The sequence below is a fragment of the Oryzias melastigma genome, linkage group LG2 (genome assembly GCF_002922805.2).
Source record: "Oryzias melastigma strain HK-1 linkage group LG2, ASM292280v2, whole genome shotgun sequence".
Lineage (NCBI taxonomy): Eukaryota > Metazoa > Chordata > Actinopteri > Beloniformes > Adrianichthyidae > Oryzias > Oryzias melastigma.
This window is the reverse complement of record NC_050513.1, coordinates 14,567,910-14,589,074: the sequence shown is the minus strand read 5'-3', so window position 1 is coordinate 14,589,074 and position 21,165 is coordinate 14,567,910. Positions and strand designations below refer to the sequence as shown.

Sequence of the window (21,165 nt, the reverse complement as noted above, 5' to 3'; positions counted from 1 at the left end):
AAAATGTGTTGCTTCCATTAGTTATGTACATAACTTCATATTATTATTAATGTGTTTACCACATATTCCAAATTAATGAGGACGTTTTTCAAATAGACTTTTTATGTGCAATAGAGGTCACTTTTGTCAATAGTTTAGACCACATTTAAAATTATTCCAAAGTTTATGAGCTATCTTGCTATTTCCCTCACAAGACTAGCAAACTAATTTAATAAAAATGCGCACAAAAACAAGAGATTATTTTATTGAATTAACGTAAGAACCCCATAACCTCAGAGTAAAATATATTTCCACAATATCACAAATGAATGTTTTTAATATTTCATTTCGTCTGTTTTTGAGTCAAATTCAGAAATGTTGCTCCTTAAATTTTTTTATTTTTTTTATTTCTTAAGTTTTGTCTTTGAATTCATCAAAAAAATATGGGAATCTATTTTTAAAGACCTTGAAATGTTTCACTAAATCACTCAAATGACTTAATGACATATTTAGACTTTCTCAAAATGTAAGAATCACTGGAAATAATCAGAAAAACTTTAATCACTAATAAATTATGATTTTTTTTACTTGATATTTCTTTTCCTTTTTGATTGTATGGTCAAAATCTTTTTTTAAAGCAGACATACAGGACTGTTTTTTTTTTTAATATATAACTTATAATAAATAATCAAATATTTTTTTACCTTAACCCTTATATCAATATTTAATGTAATAATAAAATATATTTTTATTTATATATAGGAGTTAAAACAAATAAACATTTTAAATGCAAAAAGTTTTGACTTAACTTGTAGTTTTATATTTGATCCACTAGAGGGCCTCAGAGTTTAACATCTTTTGGAGATAAAATGAGAATGTTTTTCAAGTTTATGGCTTGTGAACTCTACTCTAGTTCTTTGTTTCTGCTTAAGATTGATTTTTGGTCCTTAACTAATTTGTTTTTACATATAAATTCTCATTTTAACCTTTAGGAGTTTCATAAACCCCCCTTAAGCAATTAATAGGTTCTCTCCAAACTTGTTTAAATTATAAATCATTGTGATCCAGAGAAATGCTTTGAAGACAACAGACAATAGTCATCTGTGTTCAAATCTCTCAAATCAGAGCAGTAAATCAAATACTATGGCAAATCTCTTAAAGAATCTGGCTCCCAGATAAAAATTAGTATAATAAATCTGTACATTTTCAGCGTAACCCAATTTCATCTTTGTCATTGGATTTGTTTAGAACAAGGAGTCTCTGAGGGAGGACTTAAGTTGAAAATGAAGGACATATGGTGCTTAGGCTGAACGGAGCCGGTCAGCTGATGGGTTGGAGGTTAAGGACACGTTTGTTCTCTTGGATCTGTCCGCTCTGACAGTTCGCTTCACTCTGGACATAAACTAAACATATTTGTTCATGCCTGCTTGATTTGTTACTGTTTTCTCATTTATTGGGTTAAACCCCTACACTCCAGTTGGATTTATTAGCTCCAACAATTGAGTTTTAAGGTCACAGAAGAATGAAAAACAAAGTCATTTTTTAAATATAATTGATTTAATATATGTTCGGTTTAATCTGAAAAAAGCCACGTTCTGTTGGCAGTTTCCAAAACTAAATCAAACATTGAAACTGTTGTTTATTCTTTCTAACTTTTGTTTTAGTTTTTTTTGTCTTTTTGTGCCGATTTTTTTCCTGAATTCTTTGAATTGAATTGGAGTTTTAAACATCACACTACCACCACCGTGCTTTACTGATTATTCTTTTTTTTTTCAAATTAAGTTTTAATTTCCTAAAAGTTCGCTTTTAACCTAATCCATTTAGATAATATTTTCCCAAATTATTATTATAATTTTTTTTATTTGTTTTGGTGAAACTGACGCAATAGTAAGACCTTGAAAGACAAGGGAATTCCAAGTAACCTAAAATGTCTTCCACAGCCCCAGAACATGAGTAACAAATAAAAATGTTGGTTTTCTTGGAAGGGTGTTCTAATTGTAAAGTTGAAGTAGTTCCAGACATGATGTCAAAGTTTCCACAATCCCTCAATACCTTGGAAAACACTGACTTGATGCTGTAATGGTTAAACGGTGAAGGCAAAAGAGGAATCATGATTGAGTTTTAAGTTTGACTCCATTAGCATTCTTAGACAAAGGAAGATAATAGTGCCTGATATATATATATATATATATTTACAAAATATGACTGCATACTTTTTCTTTTACACTCATCGTTTCCACTTGTAGTCATCTTGTGACTCCGCTTGTTTGCGTTCCTCGTGTTCATCGTAAATCTATATAACACAGTCTCTCTTGTGTGAGTGACATTCCCTTCGTCTGTCAAGCTGCTCAGAGGAAGGAATGTAATTGTGGAAATTGACTGATAATTGAGTTAATATGCTCTAACTAAGCTCGCAGGAGTCAGATGTTTGTCAGGAGGTCTGGGTCTCTTTCATTATTCTAATTGATCAGACTAAAGCCTGTTTTTTTTCTTTTAAAGACACAAACGTTGCACTGGAGGGTCTTTAGCATCATCAATTCAGGAGTACTGTGTTTTTAGCACGTTTTTGTCGCATTGTTCTCATGATGGGAGACATTTAAAAAATAATTTAAGATAAAAACTGTGTCTGAGTCTATATTCTTACGCCAATGTTAGCTAGGGCTTGTGAGGCGCTTTAAGCTAGCAGGAGAGAGTGTTAAAGAAGGAATGCTGGGATATCAACATTTGGTTACTTTCATGCTGTCATCTGGCTCGAAACTGTATGGCTGGCTAGCTCCAATATTGCCCCCCCCCCTCCCCCACCCCCCTTTTTTGTTTGTTTTTGCTACGCTAATGTTAGCTTGACTTGTGAGGTGCAGTAAGCTAGCAGGAGAGAGTGTAACCAAAGGAATGCTGGGATATAAACGTGGGGTTACTTCTGTGCTGTCATCTGGCTCAAAATTATACGGCTGGATAGCTCCAATATTGCTTATCGTTTTTTAATTTTATTTTATTTGCTACACTGATGTTAGCTGGGGCCTTTGATGTGCTATAAGCTAGCAGGAGAGAATGTAAATGAAGGAATGATGGGATATCTATGTTTACGTCCAAACTGTCATCTGGCTCAAAATTCTCCGGCTGGATAGCTCAAATATTGCTTGTTGTTTTTTTTATTTTATTTGCTTCGCTAATGTTAGCTAGGGCTTGTGAGGTGCTGTAAGCTAGTAGGAAAGAGTATCAACAAAGGAATGCTGGGATACCAATAAAGGGTTAGTTCCGTGCTGTAATTTGGCTCAAAACTGTACAGCTGGACAGCTCCAATATTGTTTTTTGACGTTTTTGACGTTGATGATCCAGACGGCTGCGGGCGGGGGAGGGGAAAGGCGCCTGAGATGAAGGTGAACGCTGAGCTGCAGCGAGACTGAACCAGAACAGGAAGATGGAGTTATTCTTAATGTTCAATTCAATCTTTATTTTTCTCTTCCCTTTAGTGTGATGTGTGCTTTTATGTCTGTTATTTTTTAACTTCTGTCTGGGGATAACAGATAAAAAAAAAAAAAAGCTGCTGGGTTAATTTAAAGTTCACTGTCTCAGAAAAATAAATCAAATTGAAATTCAAATTAACTTTTAAAGGCAACAATAAAACACATAACCACAGATGATTTATGATTTAAGTACTCATGAGTTCCTTTTGTTGCATAAAAGCTAATGTCTGTCTGATGATTAGCATTAAAACCAAAATGATTCAGTAGAAAAAAAAAATCTTTCAAGCAAAATAAGTTCTAATGATGAAATAATCTGAGATATATTGATTTCAATGACTACAACTATTTCTATAAATAGCAATATTGTTTATTTTTTTGTCAGTAACTCACTACTTTCCAGAAAGAGATACAAAATTCCCAGAATTTCTTTATTTATCATTTGTGATCAGATTCACGTCAAACTACAAGAACTGTCACCGTTCCCACAATGCATTGATTTGTAGTCTTTAAGGCAGCTTGCAGTCAGCGCTTTACCAAATTTCTAGCTGCGCTCACCAAGGTTGGCGCCTTGCACGCGTCTTTGTCACGATACTTTCATGACAGCGGTCATGTGATGTCTGGGTGGTCTCAAACACGCTTATCATAAAACAAAGGGCTGATGGGAAATTAGTAGAGACTTACTTCAGCACCAACAGTGCCTACAATAACTCAGAGGTGAATTTTTAATGCAGAAAATGCATTATAAAAATACACAGGATTTTTTATTTTGGCTAAAAATCAAAAATTAAACATCACTAAAAGACCACTGGGAAAACATTCTCAATAGACAAAAATATGCATTTGGAGAGGGACTTTGATGTTAACTGGCTAACTTCAACATTTAATATATTTTTGGAAGAACTTGAGGTGACATGGGTTAAGGGACATCTGAACATTCTTGCTCCTGTATCCCATTTCCCAGAAAGACACCAGAGGGAAATGGATAGATGGAAGCTACTTGGGAATTTCTAAGCAGAGATACGGCTAAATATGGAGAGAAAATAGTCTCAATGGAGGTGGATGTGCGTAATACTTGATTTGTAACTTGTGTCTGTTTGTGTGTAACTTTGGAGTTGTGTGTAATACTTATAACTCAAACAATACACATTAACTATGTGTACTTGCAATGTGTATTCACATGTACCCTCAAATATCAAAAGCATGTAAAAACAAAATACAGTTTATACATCCACAACTTGGAAATTTCACTAGCTTACACGACACTAACAATTTTTAAAAAAAGTTTTCAAGAACACATCGCTCCCTCCCAGCAGTGTCACCCCTGACTCCAGTTCAGAGCTCATCCCAGAGCTCTGGTCCCCAACCACAAAATATTTTAAAAACGCGTATTTGGATTTTTACTTTTTTTTTTCTTTCTAATTATTGTGGCGTATCTGTTTAAGAAAAATTTGGGAAAATATCAAGTTTAAATTTAATTTTTTACTAGATACATAATAAATATATATATATAATCTAAGCTTAAAGTGGCTAATACAAAACTCTGATGACCCAGCATTCTAGCAGCATTTAAATGCATCATCTTTAAACAAATCTGAAGACGTGAAAAGTGTCACAAGCCTTCGTGCATTTGAAACTCTGATGTGTTTTTGTGTGTGTGTATTAAGAAACTGGTGTGCATTATTTAAAAATTTGTATACGAAGAATCTATTTACAATTTGTAGTTAGCTTTAAGCTGCATTCGTGTGTAAATTTTATTTTGTATTCTTAAGTCTTTGATGTTTGAGTGTACATGGGAGTACACAATCAAAAGTACACACAGTTATGCACAAAATGTATTTATTGTATGAGTTGCAAGTCAAGTATAACACAAACACACACAAATCCAAGACAAGTCAAGAATTGCTCCATTGAGACTATTTTCTCTCCATAGTTGCCTCACTAATTTTTATTTTTACAAAGAAACTAATCCAAACCACATTTATTATTTTTAGTCTTTTAGCTGTTAGATGATGTGCTAATTGGATACAGCTTAGCTTGTGAAAATCGAGAGGAAAGACAAGTAGGAGGAAATAGAGACATGTTTGTCAGAGTGGGACTTGCAGTGTTGTCATCTGATCTCCTTATTAGATTTGGAACATTTTCACCATAAACTGACTTCCTTGCAAAGTTTGGGAATCAACTATCTCTTTGAGCCTCAAATAGACCTGTGATGGAAAAGGGGGATTTTTTTTTTCCAAATAGATAGCACCGCGACCTCAATGTTTTTACGCCATCAAGTATTGAAATTGACAGAGGTCGGCAAAGGTCATGGGTCTAAACAACTATGGGCTTTTGTCATAGGTTTGTGAGTGTGAAGAAATGCAACAACACACACAAAAATCACACTTTTCCTATGTAATTGTTACATTAACAACTAATTTTTGTTGTTAATGTAGTTTTTATGGTTCTGAGGACACCAAACAGACACTGTTGTGGAGTTCAAATCAACAAATCAAGACTTTCTTGTTTTGAAAAATCTTGGCTTCAGCTAATTTGGCTTAATTTACTCCAAACCCAAAGGAGGACAAAGACCTGTGTTTGGAGACAGTTATTAAAACTTCTAACATAGGGTCATAGAGGCGCAATGACCTCAATCTAGAGCATTGGTGCCCAAAGTGGGGCCGAATTTGGCCCGCCAAAAGTTATCCTCTGGCACGCCAAGTGGCGGCTGTGGAAGCGTTACCTGGCCATTTCCCATTGATTCTCCCTGGTGTTCCAAAACTCTACAGCTGTTATATACTTTTGGCCTTCGGGTGGCGCTGTTAGTACTTTATTTGCCAGCTGATATGAATGAAACATCCCCCAAGTGAGTCAGCCCTGGGCTTTTTTTGTGTGCATTAGAAATTCCCAGTAGCCTTCACGGTCTCTTCCGATGCTTTTAGCGGCCTTTTTCACCTAGCCAAAGTGGAGCGACAACGGCAGTGGCAAACGGATAAAATCAAAAACCAAACTTCACGTCTCTCATTAGGATCCCAGTCTGCTGTTTTCATTGGAAGAAAGTTTGTTTTAGCTTGCTCTTGTTTTTCAATAAAGGTTTCAAAGAAAAAATTCATTTACTTTTTATTCTTACGAATGTGTGTTACCGTAATAAATATGGAATATAAACCAATAAATGAAACCATATTCTTTATTTTCTCCTTTTATTACATGATATGCAAAAAAAATATTGTATTTGGCCCATGGACCGGAATCCCATTTCGATTTTGGCTCTTTAAGCAAAAAAGTTTGGGCACCCCTGATCTAGAACCTTCTATCCAGCCACAAGGGGGGGCTCCAACCCTGGATCTCCCAGAGAATGGCATTCGGCGTAAAACTCTCTGCCAAACCAAATGTGTGGATCAGTGATATTTTATGGTGACTCCTGACAGAACGTGCCAAAAGTTCAACAACGACATGAAACGCTGTTATAACACCTAACTGTAGATTGGGGGTAGTATATGGGGTAAGATTACTTTTAAATAGTGCACAAGTGAAAACTTTGTGCACAACTTGTTCAACAAAATATGAAAACAATATGTATTTCTGCGTTTTACATCTGTTTTGACTTTCCCTTGTCTGGAGAACAACATTTACTCTGTTTTCTTACTCTTCAAAGTACGTCACAGGATCTCAGGCATATATATCAATTCCCGGAACATCAATAAAACAAAGGGGGTGCATTAACCCTTCCGCTCTCTTTGGCTTGTTTAAATTAAAAGTTGGGTCATCTGGACCCCACAAGACAGTGCGCTGAACTTTTTTTTCCAATGATTGTCAATCTTTACTGGTGTCCAATGATAGACGTGAAGTCTTGTCCACCTTTGTCCTGGAAGGGCTAGCACCTCAATGTAAGGGTGGGGTCATCTAGACCCCATAAGAGAGCACAAGGGTTAAGCTGTACTAAATAAAACAGAGTAGAGCTCTTTAGAATGGTACGGATCCCATACCAGGGACATTTATTTGTTGAAACTATCTTGGCGACGATTAGAATCGAGACTGAGACGCCTTGTCTGACCCAGCCGTCCTGCCATGGCACCTGCTGCTGGGTCCGTGACTTCTGCTTGGGGAATTTGAGTCCACTTAGTGTATTATTTCGTTTTTATGCGAACGTTTCTATTTGACATACCGGTATATCTTAACGGGCTGCACTGTGGCGCAGTGGTTAGCGCTCTCGCCTCACAGCGAGAAGGCCCCGGTTCGAATCCCGGCTGGGACCTTTCTGTGTGGAGTTTGCATGTTCTCCCCGTGCATGCGTGGGTCTTCACCGGGGACTCCGGCTTCCTCCCACCATCCAAAAACATGCTTCATAGGTTAATTGGTGACTCTAAATTGCCCCTAGGTGTGAATGTGAGAGTGGATGTGTGTGTGATTGAGGCCCTGCGACAGACTGGTGACCTGTCCAGGGTGTACCCCGCCTTCGCCCATCAGTAGCCGGGATAGGCTCCGGCACCCCCGCGACCCCGAAAGGGACACAGCGGCCAAGAAGATGGATGGATGGATAGTATATCTTAACCCCATAGAAAGAATCCTAACACTGGAGATGAATATATTGTTCAATTAGACAACAACCACAGAAAAGTCTCCTTTGAAGTTTCTAAATAAATTAATGAATATTTTGTCACTGACTTTTGAAGCACGTTTTTACAAGTTATTGCTCTTTACGTTGTTTACATTTCAGTTGTACCAGATCTACTAGAATTATTTTTGTGTTTCAGTAACCAACTTTAGAATAATGACCAATAGTCGTTGATTTCTGTTTGCCAGTCTTAGACAATCGCTTGTAGATGTTTCCAAGTTAGAGGTCAGTGTTGTTGCACAAAGATGTAAAATATCTTTAAAATTGGATTCAGAGCTGAAGCTGCTTGAAAGAGTTCCAAACAAAGAAAGGTTTGCAGAAATACTGCAATTTAAATGTGACATTCAAAACATGTGGTAGAAACCAGTACAGACTTTTAAGATCTAGAAATTTTTCCTCCAGAAACAGTGATAAGTGTACCTTAAACTCATAAAGTGAGTTTTTTGTCTCTGATGGACTGTCAAACCGTCAAACTATCCACTGGTTCGGTAAACTCTACCACTCCCGTGACCCTAAGCAGCAATAAAGTGGGTTTTGGAAACTGGAAGAATAGATAATTTTAAACGGAACTTCCCCCACAGATCATACCACCGTCTCCACCCTCTGGCCTTCTGGGTCACATTTTAGTCAAATTGAATAAAGCCAATGGATTACATTACGCACTGGAATCTTCTGGTCTCAGTCTGAGAGCAGGCGGCTCAGGTAAGACTTTCAACTTTTCTACTTCTTACTTCTACGGCCCAAAAACATGGATAGGTCCAGATTATCAATGTATCGAGAACTGGTTTTCAGTTTACTTACTTGGTTAATTAAATTAATGGGTGAATTTCCTAATAGAGAAAAATCTACTTTACTTTATTTTACTTTTTTTTACAAAAAATAAATCGTCTTAAACTAGTTTATTTAAATGCGTGGCACAGAGTAGTACACCAAATACTACAAGGTTATAGTCGTGGAATTTATAAAGGATTATCAAAGACTTGCTAAAGCTTTTGGAAATACGTATAGGATACATTTGAGGTTTGAACAAATTCCTACTGTGATTCTACTGTCCGTTTTCAACCACAGCTGTCCATGCAGGTTCAGATTGGCTGGACGCCTGATCAAAGTAGTCATCAGGACAAAAGTTTCTAGAAAACCGGGAATTTTTGAGTGAAAGGCAATTTCGGACCCTGAGGGTCACTGGGGTTTAAAGTTGTCTTTCAATAGAAAAGTCCATTTAGGGTACTTGTAAGTGGTGACTGTGTTGGTGAAAGTGCTCTATACTCTATATGTTGGGGGAAACAGGGGGAGTGATCCACTGTGGTATACGTTTATGCATGGTATTTCTCAAAATCTTAAAGTTCCTAAAAGTTTAGGTATTTCCCCTGTTTAGTGTGTTGAATGTCAACACATTCTCACTCCCAGTCCCAACTTGTCGCATATTGATGTTTGGTTAAGGATCACTACGTGTCAAAAATTGATGTTTTGGGTGTGTTTGGTGTACGCTGGCTTTTCGTATCAAAACACGAGTCCCCACTGCGACAGACTGGTGACCTGTCCAGGGTAAACCCTGCCTTCGCCCATCAGTACCTGGGTTAGGCTACGGTACCCCCGCGACCCTGAAAGGAACAAAGCAGCCAAGAAGATGAATGAATGAACACAAGTGCCCAACCTCCATGACGTGAACCTTAACTGGTCAATTCCAGGGGATGTGGAGCACATCGGTACCCTTACCCCATACCGGTACTGTCCGGTTCTCATCCAGTGCTGTGTTAGGGTAAATGGTAAATGGCGTATACTTGTACAGTGCTTTCTACCCTCCTTCGAGGGCCCAAAGCGCTTCACAGTCACAGCCAGATTCACCCATTCACACACATTCACACACTGGTGGTGGCTCCACTGCCGAACACTGGCGCCAACCTCCCACCAGAGGCAATTCGGGGTTCAGTGTCTTGCCCAAGGACACTTCGACACATGGGCGGGCAAGACGGGAGTCGAACCCGCTCGCTTCCGATCAGGAGTTGACTGCCCTACCGCTGCACCACGGCCGCCCATGGGTACCGGGTTTGAGAACTGGTACCGGATGCGTCCCAAGGACCAGTCCACATCAGATACCTTGTCTTGAGAGTTATGGATCTTTGATTTTATGAACAGCCAGCACATCAAAAACCATGACTTGGGGACACCCAAAACTTCAAAAAGTGACGTGGAGGGGCCCTTAACCAAAAGTCAATATCTGATGACTTGGGGATGAGAATGCGTTGTGAATGAATATAGAAGCTGAATGACTCAACTGGCTGGTAAACCAGGGTTCACTTACCAGGGGGTTCAATGAGTTTAATGCTGTGTGGGTCCTTAGGTAAGACCCTTAAGACTACTGTCCAACTATGTAGCCACAGAGGCCCGAGTTAGCCCGAGTCAGGATCTCCTTGTGCCACTTCCCCCAAAAAATGAAGGGTCGTATCAGGACAGGCATCTGGCGTAAAACTGTTTGCCAACCTTCCTTGATGGGAAGGGCCAAAACAGTGAACAAGTGTGTTGAATGTCTATTGTATCCTAACAAAATGAGTCCTAACGAGGAGATGTGAGGTGTTCGCAACTTTGAGAGACACTCCTCTCCTTGTTGATGTAAATGATGATCCAGTGGTTTTTCTTTTTCCAAGAATGATAGAGAGAGTGTTTTGTTTGAGTCGGGTAGTTTATGAAAATTCAAAAATGGTGAAGACACTACGGTAGTGAGAAAAAAGATGATGTTTAAATGCCACTGAAAAAGAATGAATTGTTCATTTAGAGCCTGTAGAAGGTAGACAAGGGACATATTATGAATTACTTTCTATTTAGTGCCCTTTACACTTTGAGATGCTTAGGGCAGCAAATTGTTTCCGTAACTATTTAAGTTTTCTAGGACCAGGTGGTTAGCCCTGTGCCAAACCCCCAACCTGGAGGGCCAGTGAACTGCTCTTAGTCTGTCCACTACCCTTCAATCTGTCTGGCATTTGAGAGCCATTCCAGGAGCACAAAGCTCCAGCCTGCATAGCAATCCAGATCATCGAGTCACGCAGGCTGGGACAAGGTGGGCGTCCATGGGCACCCATTACAGGTGTTCTCATGGAGACCAATTGGGTAGTTTGCAAAATATAAAAAAATTCAAGAAACTAAGATAGTGAGAAAAAATAGGGTGTTTAAATGTCATTGAGAAAGTAAGGAGTGTCTATTTAGAGCCGGTGGAAGGGAGAGACGAGACATGGATTATTAATGACACTCAATATTTAGTATAAGTTAGGTACCAATGACTTTTAATACATTTTATCCAGAATCACGGATTGCACAGAGCAAGAAGGCCATGGTTTGAACCAGGAGTACCTGGATTCCTCCAGGTACTCTGTCTTCCTCCAACAGTCCAAAGACATGCTTTATAGGTTAATCGTGTACTCTAAAGCAGGGGTGTCAAACTCCAAGCCTCGAGGACCGGCCTACTGCTGGTTTTCCAGAAATCCTGTCTCATCTGATTATCTGGATCAGTTGTGTTTGGCCAGCAAGGAGTTTCATTGGCAAGTCAGTTGGCCCTTGATGACTGGATTCTGACAGCTCAGGGTGTGGTAGTGATTCCGTGTCCTGGGACAGGATGGCGACCTGTCCAGGATGTACCCTACCTTTGCCCTACAGTAGATGAGACAGTCTCCGGTAACCCCATGATCCTGAAAATTTAAGAAAAATGGATGTTGCAAATTAAACTAGTGTACCTAAAACTCGATTCACAGCATTTCTTAGAAATGTGAAAAAAATTTTTGCCACAGTTTATTCACAAGATAGAAGTTTCAGACCAAACTATCTGCATTGCTACACGTTTGTGAATGAATGAAGGGATGATACTCAGAAGAACTGGCAAAAGTAGCTCTTGTAGACCGACTAATTGAGTTATTCTCAAAATAGTTTCCAAGAGAAAGATGCTTCACGCACACTGGAAGTTGTTAATCGTTTGCCATTAGGTTTTATGGTGTAGAGGTAAATGAGTTGCTTACACCTGCTTTTTAACTAATTACTCTACTTTGAAAGGAATGAAACGACTTTAAAGTTGTTACTAAACTGAAGGAGAAGTATGGGAAATATTTGTGACTCTCTGACATCTAATTTGTTGTATTGAATTATGTTTCTTTAGAATTTACTCTGTGTCCTGGGGAGGTTAATGAAATGGTGCATGTGATGGCTTTAATTATGTGGTTAGACCAGTACTTCTCAACCTCTGTTCTCAAGACTGAGTTGTTTATTTCCCAGCTTTCCTGAAAATTAGGAGAAAGGGATGTCTGAAAAACAAGATAGATCTCAATAGATTATTATGACCATTAAGACCATTATGTCTTTGGAGACTTAGTGAAAATGTATTATTTTAAGCATTTTTTGTGTGTGTTTCTCTTTAGAAAGCTGGGGGCTCTGGTGAAGACATTTGGTTCAAAATGTCTGAACGCTATGACTGCACGGAGTGTCAAGAGTCCCTATACGGGCAAAAGTATGTCCTGAAGGAAGAACAACCACACTGCATCACATGCTACGAGGCACTGTACTCCAACAGCTGTGAAGTGTGTAAGAAGCTCATCAGCTGCACCAGCAAGGTGAAACCCACATGCTTCTTTGTCAACATATGTAGCAAATGTTCGTTTTTCACCAGTACAATATTTTAAAGTCTCGTTTCTCAGTATAGTATGGTCCAGTTATTCTGGTGAGTGTCTCCACTCAGGTAAAGGGTGACCAAACAGAAAGTTGGAGGCGCAAAGTAGTCCAAAGCCAAAATATTGGTAGATGGGGGTTATTCTACTCGAGGAGTTAAGCTGCCCACACCAGAAATGCAGATTCATCTTTCATAGGAATCCAAACATCAGTGCCACATACCATGAAATGTAATCCTAAGATATACCCATGACCTCTAGTTCTGTCAAATGAACCACTTTCTCCACTTTGGACAGAATGACACCTGACGACGCACTGAGGAGAAGTTGTGAAGTGTGCTGCACTGCACCCATTGACAGTATATAGAGAACTGGACAGAGCAAGTGTGACGTCACTTATAGAAAGTACCTTACTTCTAGCTCCAGTCAAATGAAGCTAATTCAGTCGCCATTTTTCTGTGGTACGGACGCCGTCATTTGGAGACAGTTGGTAGTGATTGGTCCAAATCGGACTGAGTTAACGTTTCTATGGCAACTACCGATACCAATAATGAGTACGTTTGTTCAACTGGAAGAATCTGTCAATCAAGCATTTGAGGTGGGGGCCCCACATACCTAGGCATACTGAGGCATCTGATTGGTCAGTTTATAACTTTAGTAATTTGTGCGAAAGAAAAAAAAAAAATCATACAAAAAATTAAGATTAGCAAAAAGATGCTAAAAAAAAAAATACCAGAGCAAGAATGGTAATTCTGACAAATAGATTGACTGAGGGATAGCAGTTTATTTGTCTATAGAAGTCTTCTTGGAACCATTTGGTACTTCCTATTTGGAATGTGAGGGGGGAGGGGTCATTTAGTCCAGTTCTCTATATACAGTCAATGACTACCATTTTTTTTTCTTTGCTTATGATACTTTAAATTGAGCAGAAATGATACAGCAACCAGTCTCCTCAACGTCTTGATTCAAGTCCTTGTGTTCGCAGGATCTTTCGTACAAAAGCCGTCACTGGCACAGCGACTGCTTCCTCTGCAGCAAGTGCACCAGATCGCTGGTGGATCGACCCTTTGCCACCAAAGCTGATCTGCTGATGTGCACCGACTGCTACTGCCATGAGTACTCCGCCAAGTGCTATGCGTGCCTGAAGACCATAATGCCAGGTTTCTTCCTTCCTCCCTCTCCAGACATTCGGTTATTTCTATCCAGTTTGAGGTTTATTTATTTGAAATTCTCTGACCTTTACACCAACCAGGCACCAAGAAGATGGAGCACAAGGGCAACAGTTGGCATGAGAACTGCTTTATTTGCAACCACTGCCAGCAAACCATTGGCACCAAGAGCTTTGTCAAGAAGGATAACAATAACTACTGCATGTCCTGCTACGAGAGACTGTTTGCCCTGCAGTGCGTCCACTGCAAGAAGGTAAAAAAAATATATATATAACATAAAAGTGTAAGATTTAGCAACATTTTCCTTAAAAAAAATTTGTTTTCAAGACAGATTCTGAAAATATAAGGATGAAGGTGCTGAGTTAAAGTTACTGATACAGAAGGAGGACGAATCATGCTCGATGCATAAAGCGTCTGAGCAGAAAACAGAAAACAGATGGCCAAGCAGGCAGGAGTCAGAGACGTCTCCTGGTGTTAGGAGCTGATCAGTGAAGCAGCAACAAATCCTACAAAAGGATACAAATGCTATTTTTAAAAACCTAAGACTGCCCAGCCAGTAGCTTCAATAAAAGTCCCACTGCAACTATGTTTGTAAAATCGTTTCCAGTGGTCTTTTAGCTTTGATTAGCCTGTTTTTAACCAAAATTTGAAAAAAAAAAAAAAAAAAGAAAAAACATGTTTTTAGAAAATATTTTTTTGCTTTATTAGAAATTTGCCTTTAAGTTGTGGGCGGGACTGTTGGCAAAAAAGTTTCCCAGAATTCCTTTATTTTAGACTCTCTCCCGCTAGCCTATAGCACCTCACAACCACAAGTTAGCATTAGCGCAAGAATAAATGTTCAGAAACACAGTTTTAGTCTTAAATTCTTTCAAATATGGCCTCTGTCATGAGGAAAATGATGCTAAAAACACAAGAAACACAATTTTCATCAGATTAGGTTAGGTATTTAACTAGCTACATTTAAGAATTTTTCCATTTTGTTCCCATTTAGCATTAGCTACTTTATGGTTTTCTAAAAGTGTATTTAGAAAGAATAGTGACTGGGAGAATACAGACATACTACTTTATTTTTTTATTAGGCTAAGAAGCACTTTGACTCTTTTCTGTAAGTTAATTTAAAAAGTGAAACTTGATAACTAAGTTGTTGGCTAGCATGTAGAATTCTCGTTTTTATTTTTAAAACATTTCAAAGTGTTACATATGAGGTAGTAAAATTATTTTAAAATTAATAGCGTGATAGAAAGCCAGTCAGGATAAAGTGATAAAACGTAAAACTTTGCTACTTTAGTTTTCAGTTTCTTAAACTTAAAAGTTGCACTCCAACTATTTTTCTTCTATTGTAAAATCATTAAATATGATTATGCTGTTTTAGCCAAACTTTTAAAAAGCCCTTGTTGTTTTTTAAGACATATTTTCTGCAGAGTGGCAGTAGTTCATTAGAAATTCACCTCCGGGTTGTGGGCTGGAATGTTGGGGCGGAAGTAAGCCTGGTTGATATCCCAGCATTCCTTTGTTTTTTAGCAATAAAAAAAAAAAAAAAAAAACGGAAGGCAAATATCTTTTTAAAATGTGCTACAGAAACATGTTAAAAACCCACGAAAAAACAATATTTTCAGTGGAGTGGGTCTTTGAAATCTGTAATATTTAAGGTTGAACATTGATAAACACTTTCTGACAGATTAATATTTAACGCCATAAAGCAAATGTCATTGAAGACAATAAGACTCAATTAAAGTCCATGTACTGTCTGTTAATGTAGCGTTTAGCTTGTTAGCTAACATGTTATTTTTTAATTGATAATTTGCACAAGAAATTAAAATACAATTTCCTCAGAGTTTACTCCGTAAAAAACATATTAGTTTGTGCAGTAATACTTAAGTCCTATTTATAATAGTAATTTAGCTTTCAACAGTTCAGCCATTATTGGGATTTTACTAGTAAGGGATAACGCCTGATGAGGTCTGACGGTTCAGGCTTTAGTGTTGTCTGTTCATTTCTGACAATGCACACTTTGAAGGGCGTTATCTCCCCTATGAAATAAATAAATATTCAATTGATTTTAGAACTTAGAGCCATTTAATACAATTTCTTTTAAAAAAGAAAAAAAAATGGAAAGCAAGAGAAATTTACAGAAATAAAAAAATCTAAAAAAAAAAAAAAAACAACAACAACAGAACCCAGTGAATAAAAACAAGAAAAAGTAGGCAGTGCGGGACATCATTGATCGGATGATGACATTTGTCCATCATTTCAACTGAAAATTAATTGTTATGAAGCGGTACTGTAGATCACGTATCAAAGTCAAGGCCCTGGGGCCGGATCCGGCCATCCAGATCACTTTAGTTTAATTTATTGTTATTAATGGCCCGATGTTATCTTCCACTAATTTTTGACTAGTATAAATTTGACTAAATATATTTTCATGGAGAGTAAAATATTGAATGTCGTTTATTGTTTAGGTTGATTTATTCTAGAAAAATATTCCTTCCTTTTGATTATACATAGATGTTCAAAAAGTTATGGTTTTAAAGTTTTAAAAATGGGCATTCTGCTAGCTTTTGGACTATTTTGGCATTTACTAAGATTTCTATGCTGTTTTGGAGTTTTGCTAATATTTCAGCCACAGGCTATAGCTGTTTTGTCTTCTTTAGGCTTTTTTTTTTAGATTATTTTGGAGTTTAGCAAATGTTTCAGCCACATGCTACCTGGTTTGGCTAATGTCGGATTTTTTAGGCTATTTTTGAGTTTAGCTAATATTTCAGCTACATGCTAACTGGTTAATTTAGGCTTTTAAAAAAGTTTATTAGGCAATTTTGAAGTTAGGTTAAAATTTACACACTATCTGTTTTGGCTACGTTAGGCTAATTTGAAGTTTAGCTATTTTATCAGCTACATGCCAGCTGTTTTGGCTAACCTAAGTCTTGTTTGTTTATTTATTTATTGCTTTTTGGGCTAATTTGGTATTAAGCTAACTTTTAGCTGGCTATCAGCTTCAGCATTTTCAGCTATTAGCTTCAACATTTTTAGCTATTAGCTTCAAATTTTTAGCTATCAATTTCTGCTTCTTCAGCTATCAGTACTAGCATCTTTAGCAGCCAAATTTAGCTTACAGCATTCACACTACAGGTAATGCGAAATATCTAGATCATAATTATGTTTAAAAGTTAAAGTATTAAAGTTTTAAAAATGTAGTTTTAGAGTGTTCAATATACGTTTATCCTGTTTGTCCCCCGACCTTAGCTGTGTTTTGGATTTTAGCCCCTTGTGTGATTGAGTTAACACCCTTGCAGTATATCATCATCCAGTCAGTGATGTCCCAGACCATTTCCAGTTTCTCATTGTGTTTCATTGGACAACCAGGTGCTGTGAGTTACTGCAACCACATGGGGACACTAGCATTCCTATGTGCTGGTCCCAAGTACAGGTAAATGCAGAGGATCGGGTCAGGAAAACTATTTATTGTGAAACACAGTCTGACTTGCTGAAGCGAAGGACAAAAAAAAAAAAAAAACAAGCCTTCTTAGAATATAACTAATCCAACCAATCTTTTTTGTCATCCCCTTTTCAGCCCATCACCACTGGAGGCATCAGCTACCATGACCAGCCCTGGCACAAAGAGTGCTTCGTTTGTACTGGTTGTAAGCTACAGCTGGCCGGCCGGCGGTTCACCTCTCGTGATGACTTCGCCTACTGCCTGGAGTGCTTCTGCAACCTGTTTGCCAAGAAATGCATCTCGTGCAGCAAACCAATCAGTGGTAAAAAACAAAAGACAACAAAAAATTATTGTGCTTTTTTTATATAAATTCTGTGAATTTGTTTAGTTTGCTGCTGGACCTATACATCCATGCACGAGCATGTTTTAGTTCTTGATGGTTCTGAAGAAAAACTGTAATATTTTTGTGATTTTAGAGCAGATTTTGGAAGTTTAGAGCTCCAGTGACATTTATATTAAGAAAATTTTAGGAATTTTAGTTCTATAGGATATGCAGTAAATGATAAGCAAAGACATTGTTTTAATATCTCAGTAAACTTATGGTGGTAACTGAAAGCTTGTAAATGCTTTCCCACTTAAGTTTAAAAGCACTACACAAATATTATTATTTATTATTTTTACGTTAATATTTAAATTAAAACTTCATACAGATTCCCTTGGTAAAGCTAAGTATCATTAAACATTTAAGCTAAAAAAAAACCTGAGGATTCATGACTAGTACATTTAGCTGTTGGGTTGCTACTGTTTACTGTATAAGAGAACTGGACTGAGTGTTCCCTCCCGCCTAAAGTTCCAAACAGGAAGTACCAGCTGGCTCCCAGAAGCCAAAATCCCATAGATTTATATAAAAAGTTAAAAATAAACAGCTATTTCTCAGTCAGTCATTCTGTTTGTCCAACACATTCTCACTCCTAATTCGTCATATATGGACACATGGTTTGGGGCCCCCTCACGTCCCTTTTTGATGTTTTGGGTGTCCCCAATTCTTTTTTTTTTTTTGATGTGCTGGATGTTCTCATCAAATTAGGGGTCACCAACCTCCAGGCTGTGGACCGGTACCCATTCGAGGGTCGCTTGGTACTAGACCACAGACAGGAAAAAAAATGCACACACTAGTCAGGGGTCCCCAACCCTCATGACACGGACAGACGGACCCTAACCCATAACCTGGTACCGGTTCCACGTCTGGTACTGTGTCCCGAGGATTCAGGACCTGTGATTTAATGGGAACATCCGGCACTTTAAAAGAGTTGACGAGTTGGGGACACCCAAAACGTCCAAAAGTGACATGAGGGGGCCCCTAACCAGGTGTCCATACATGGCAAGTTGGGAGTGAGATTTTTCAAAATAACCGTAGTAATAGCAACTTCTTGCTGATCTTATTTTTTTTTTTTTTTTGAGGGGGGGGGATATTTTTTTGCAATCGCAAGTTATTCAAGTTATAAACGGACCAATCAGATGCCTCAGTAAAAGCACATTTGATTGGCAGATTCTCCCGAGTCTGCTTTCAGTGGAAGGGGTGTGGACTTTGAACAAGCTCACTCCTGATTTTTGACAGTTGTTTCCATAGTAACGTAGGCAGAATCCGACCTGGTTCTAGCCCCCACGACTTCTCCCTACCCGTACATTTATCCCTCCAAGCGGAGAGATATAGAACAAATAGTGTCTTCAAATTCAGACATTACTACTTGATGATGTCATCAATAGTCGCCGGTCGTTAGCTACGTTAGCGCATAGCTGCTAGTGCTTGGAAAACACATAGGTTGTGTCCGAATTCCCACTATACTTAGCAGTTAGGGGTTAGAGGGGGGTTATAGTGCCGGACTATAGTGCCCTGGATTTTAAAGGTAATACGACCACGATGTTCACGACTTTTCTTTCGTTTTTTTAAACACCGGATATAACGTTATCAATTTCCCAAAGTAAAAATCAAATAAATACAAACATTTCACAACGCTTATTTATGACTCCACTCTGTTCTGATGGTGAAAATGTAGATGGTTTGTTCAAATATTACATTTAAACACGCTTTTTTGTTCAAAATTGTTCGACCGCAATGCATTGTGGTCTACATTTGCTAATCTAGTGACCATCGATGCATGCTAGTTTTTCACAAAGACTTCTAGGAAATTTTGAGTGCACTCCATTTTGGAATTAGTAGATTTGGACAGAACTAGAAAATGGCGAACACACTCTATAGTGATTACTGGGCTGAATTCGGACACAGCCATAGCATTGGTATTAAAACGTTAAAAAGTAATGCATGCTTGTGACGCGATTAGCATCATGACTAGCATGGTGATGCTAATCACCCTAATGGCAGAGGAATAGCCAGGCGTGAGTCGCTACGGCTCCTCCTTAAAAAAACAAAAAACACTTTTGGACACCACTACAGCTTCAAATGCTCCTACAGTTAGAGCAATAGGGAGGAGCCAAAAGTTTAAGGAAGCAATTTGGATTCTACCATTGACTCCCACTCACCACTGTCGTCTGGTTCCAACATGGCGACGTCCATATCTCGACTGAATTGGCTTCACTTCACTGAAGCCAAAGGTAAAGGCATTTTCTATGAGTGACCTCACACTCGCTCGGTCCAGTTCTTCATATACAGTCAATGGTTGCTACTCATGACAAAACAAGCTGTCCTTGTTTTTTTTTTGTTTTTTTTTTGGACAAGAAAAATGCGTATTTGTTCTTAGCAACAAAATTAGTAAACACTTCTACACAAATCTACATTTTACGAACACCATTAATAAAATCAGTTTTAAATTATTTGTTTACTTTCTAATTAAAGTCTAAAAGATGTTTATTTTTGAGGCTTTTGCTTATCCTGTGGCCAAAAAAAAAAACCAAGAATGTTTGATTTGAAGTCCTTAGTATACCAGTTCAATTGGTGCTTAAAGCAAAATGAGACAAACAAAGAAAAAAAAACAACAAAACACAGTTCAATTTTGTATTTTTTGTTTTTAAAAGAAAATGTAACATAAAAACTCATACCAATAGATATTTTTAGTTTCACACTGTGATCAGGTCCAAAAAAAAAAAAACATTTTCTACACTTGAAAACGAGTCAATTTTAACCCGAACACAACATTAGGGTTAAAACGTCAAATAAACATTATCCTTCCTAATATTATTTTAAATGTTTTTGCCGGAAAAAGGTTGTTTTAGGTAACATTTACAAAGAAGTGCTCTTTCTTGAATCAAGTTAATCACATGTAGAATTGTGACATTACTGGGATTGAAGCCATAGTCCGTCTAAAGTCAGTATAAAAATGATACTTTTAATGTGGACTTAGCTTTTCAGAGATCATGTGCTTTCCTCCGCGTCTCCAATCACCGTCAATTACAGGTTTTGATTGCATTAATGTGATCATAAGACTTCTGTTTTTTATTTTAGGCCTGGGGGGCAGCAAGTACATCTCCTTTGAGGAGCGCCAGTGGCACAACAACTGCTTCAACTGCAAAAAGTGCGGAGCGTCTCTGGTCGGCCGAGGCTTCCTGACGTCCAAGGAAGACATCTACTGTCCCGACTGTGGCAAAGACCTCTGAGCTTTTTGGCCGAGAGAGGAACCTGCATGATGTATCCCAGTCCTTGCATGCCGTAACATCCTACTGAATCCCGACTGACATAAAGAAATAGTTGTCACCCATATATAATTTTTCTGAGAACATACACTCTACAGGATGATGTTTTTGATGCATACCACACGATTTCTACTAATCAGTATTTTGATCTAATACAGTTTGATAAAACACGACTAATGTGTGTAATTATTTGCTCTTTATTAATATCTAATGAAAGATTTAGAAGGACAAT

The 21,165-nt window shown here is 38.0% G+C and overlaps 1 protein-coding gene and 1 long non-coding RNA gene across 3 annotated transcripts in view; one reads left to right on the top strand and one right to left on the bottom strand.

Annotated features, from left to right (window-relative positions):
* Positions 1–21,165, top strand: part of LOC112156862 (four and a half LIM domains protein 2) — a 24,067-nt gene extending 2,902 nt beyond the window's left edge. The window contains exons 2-7 of one of the 2 annotated variants that reach the window (XM_036215020.1): positions 8,619–8,739; positions 12,438–12,629; positions 13,669–13,843; positions 13,936–14,105; positions 17,421–17,607; positions 20,746–21,165. In XM_036215020.1, the coding sequence (XP_036070913.1) occupies positions 12,474–12,629; positions 13,669–13,843; positions 13,936–14,105; positions 17,421–17,607; positions 20,746–20,897 (840 nt within the window). In that variant the 5' untranslated portion in view covers positions 8,619–8,739; positions 12,438–12,473 and the 3' untranslated portion in view covers positions 20,898–21,165. The remainder of the gene's footprint in view (positions 1–8,618; positions 8,740–12,437; positions 12,630–13,668; positions 13,844–13,935; positions 14,106–17,420; positions 17,608–20,745) is intronic. The other variant, XM_024289249.2, reaches the window with a different exon arrangement.
* The window catches only part of LOC112156865, a 31,487-nt gene continuing 21,551 nt past the window's right edge, over positions 11,230–21,165 (bottom strand). Inside the window, exon 3 of the long non-coding RNA XR_002921061.2 lies at positions 11,230–11,717. This is a non-coding gene — a long non-coding RNA (uncharacterized LOC112156865). The remainder of the gene's footprint in view (positions 11,718–21,165) is intronic.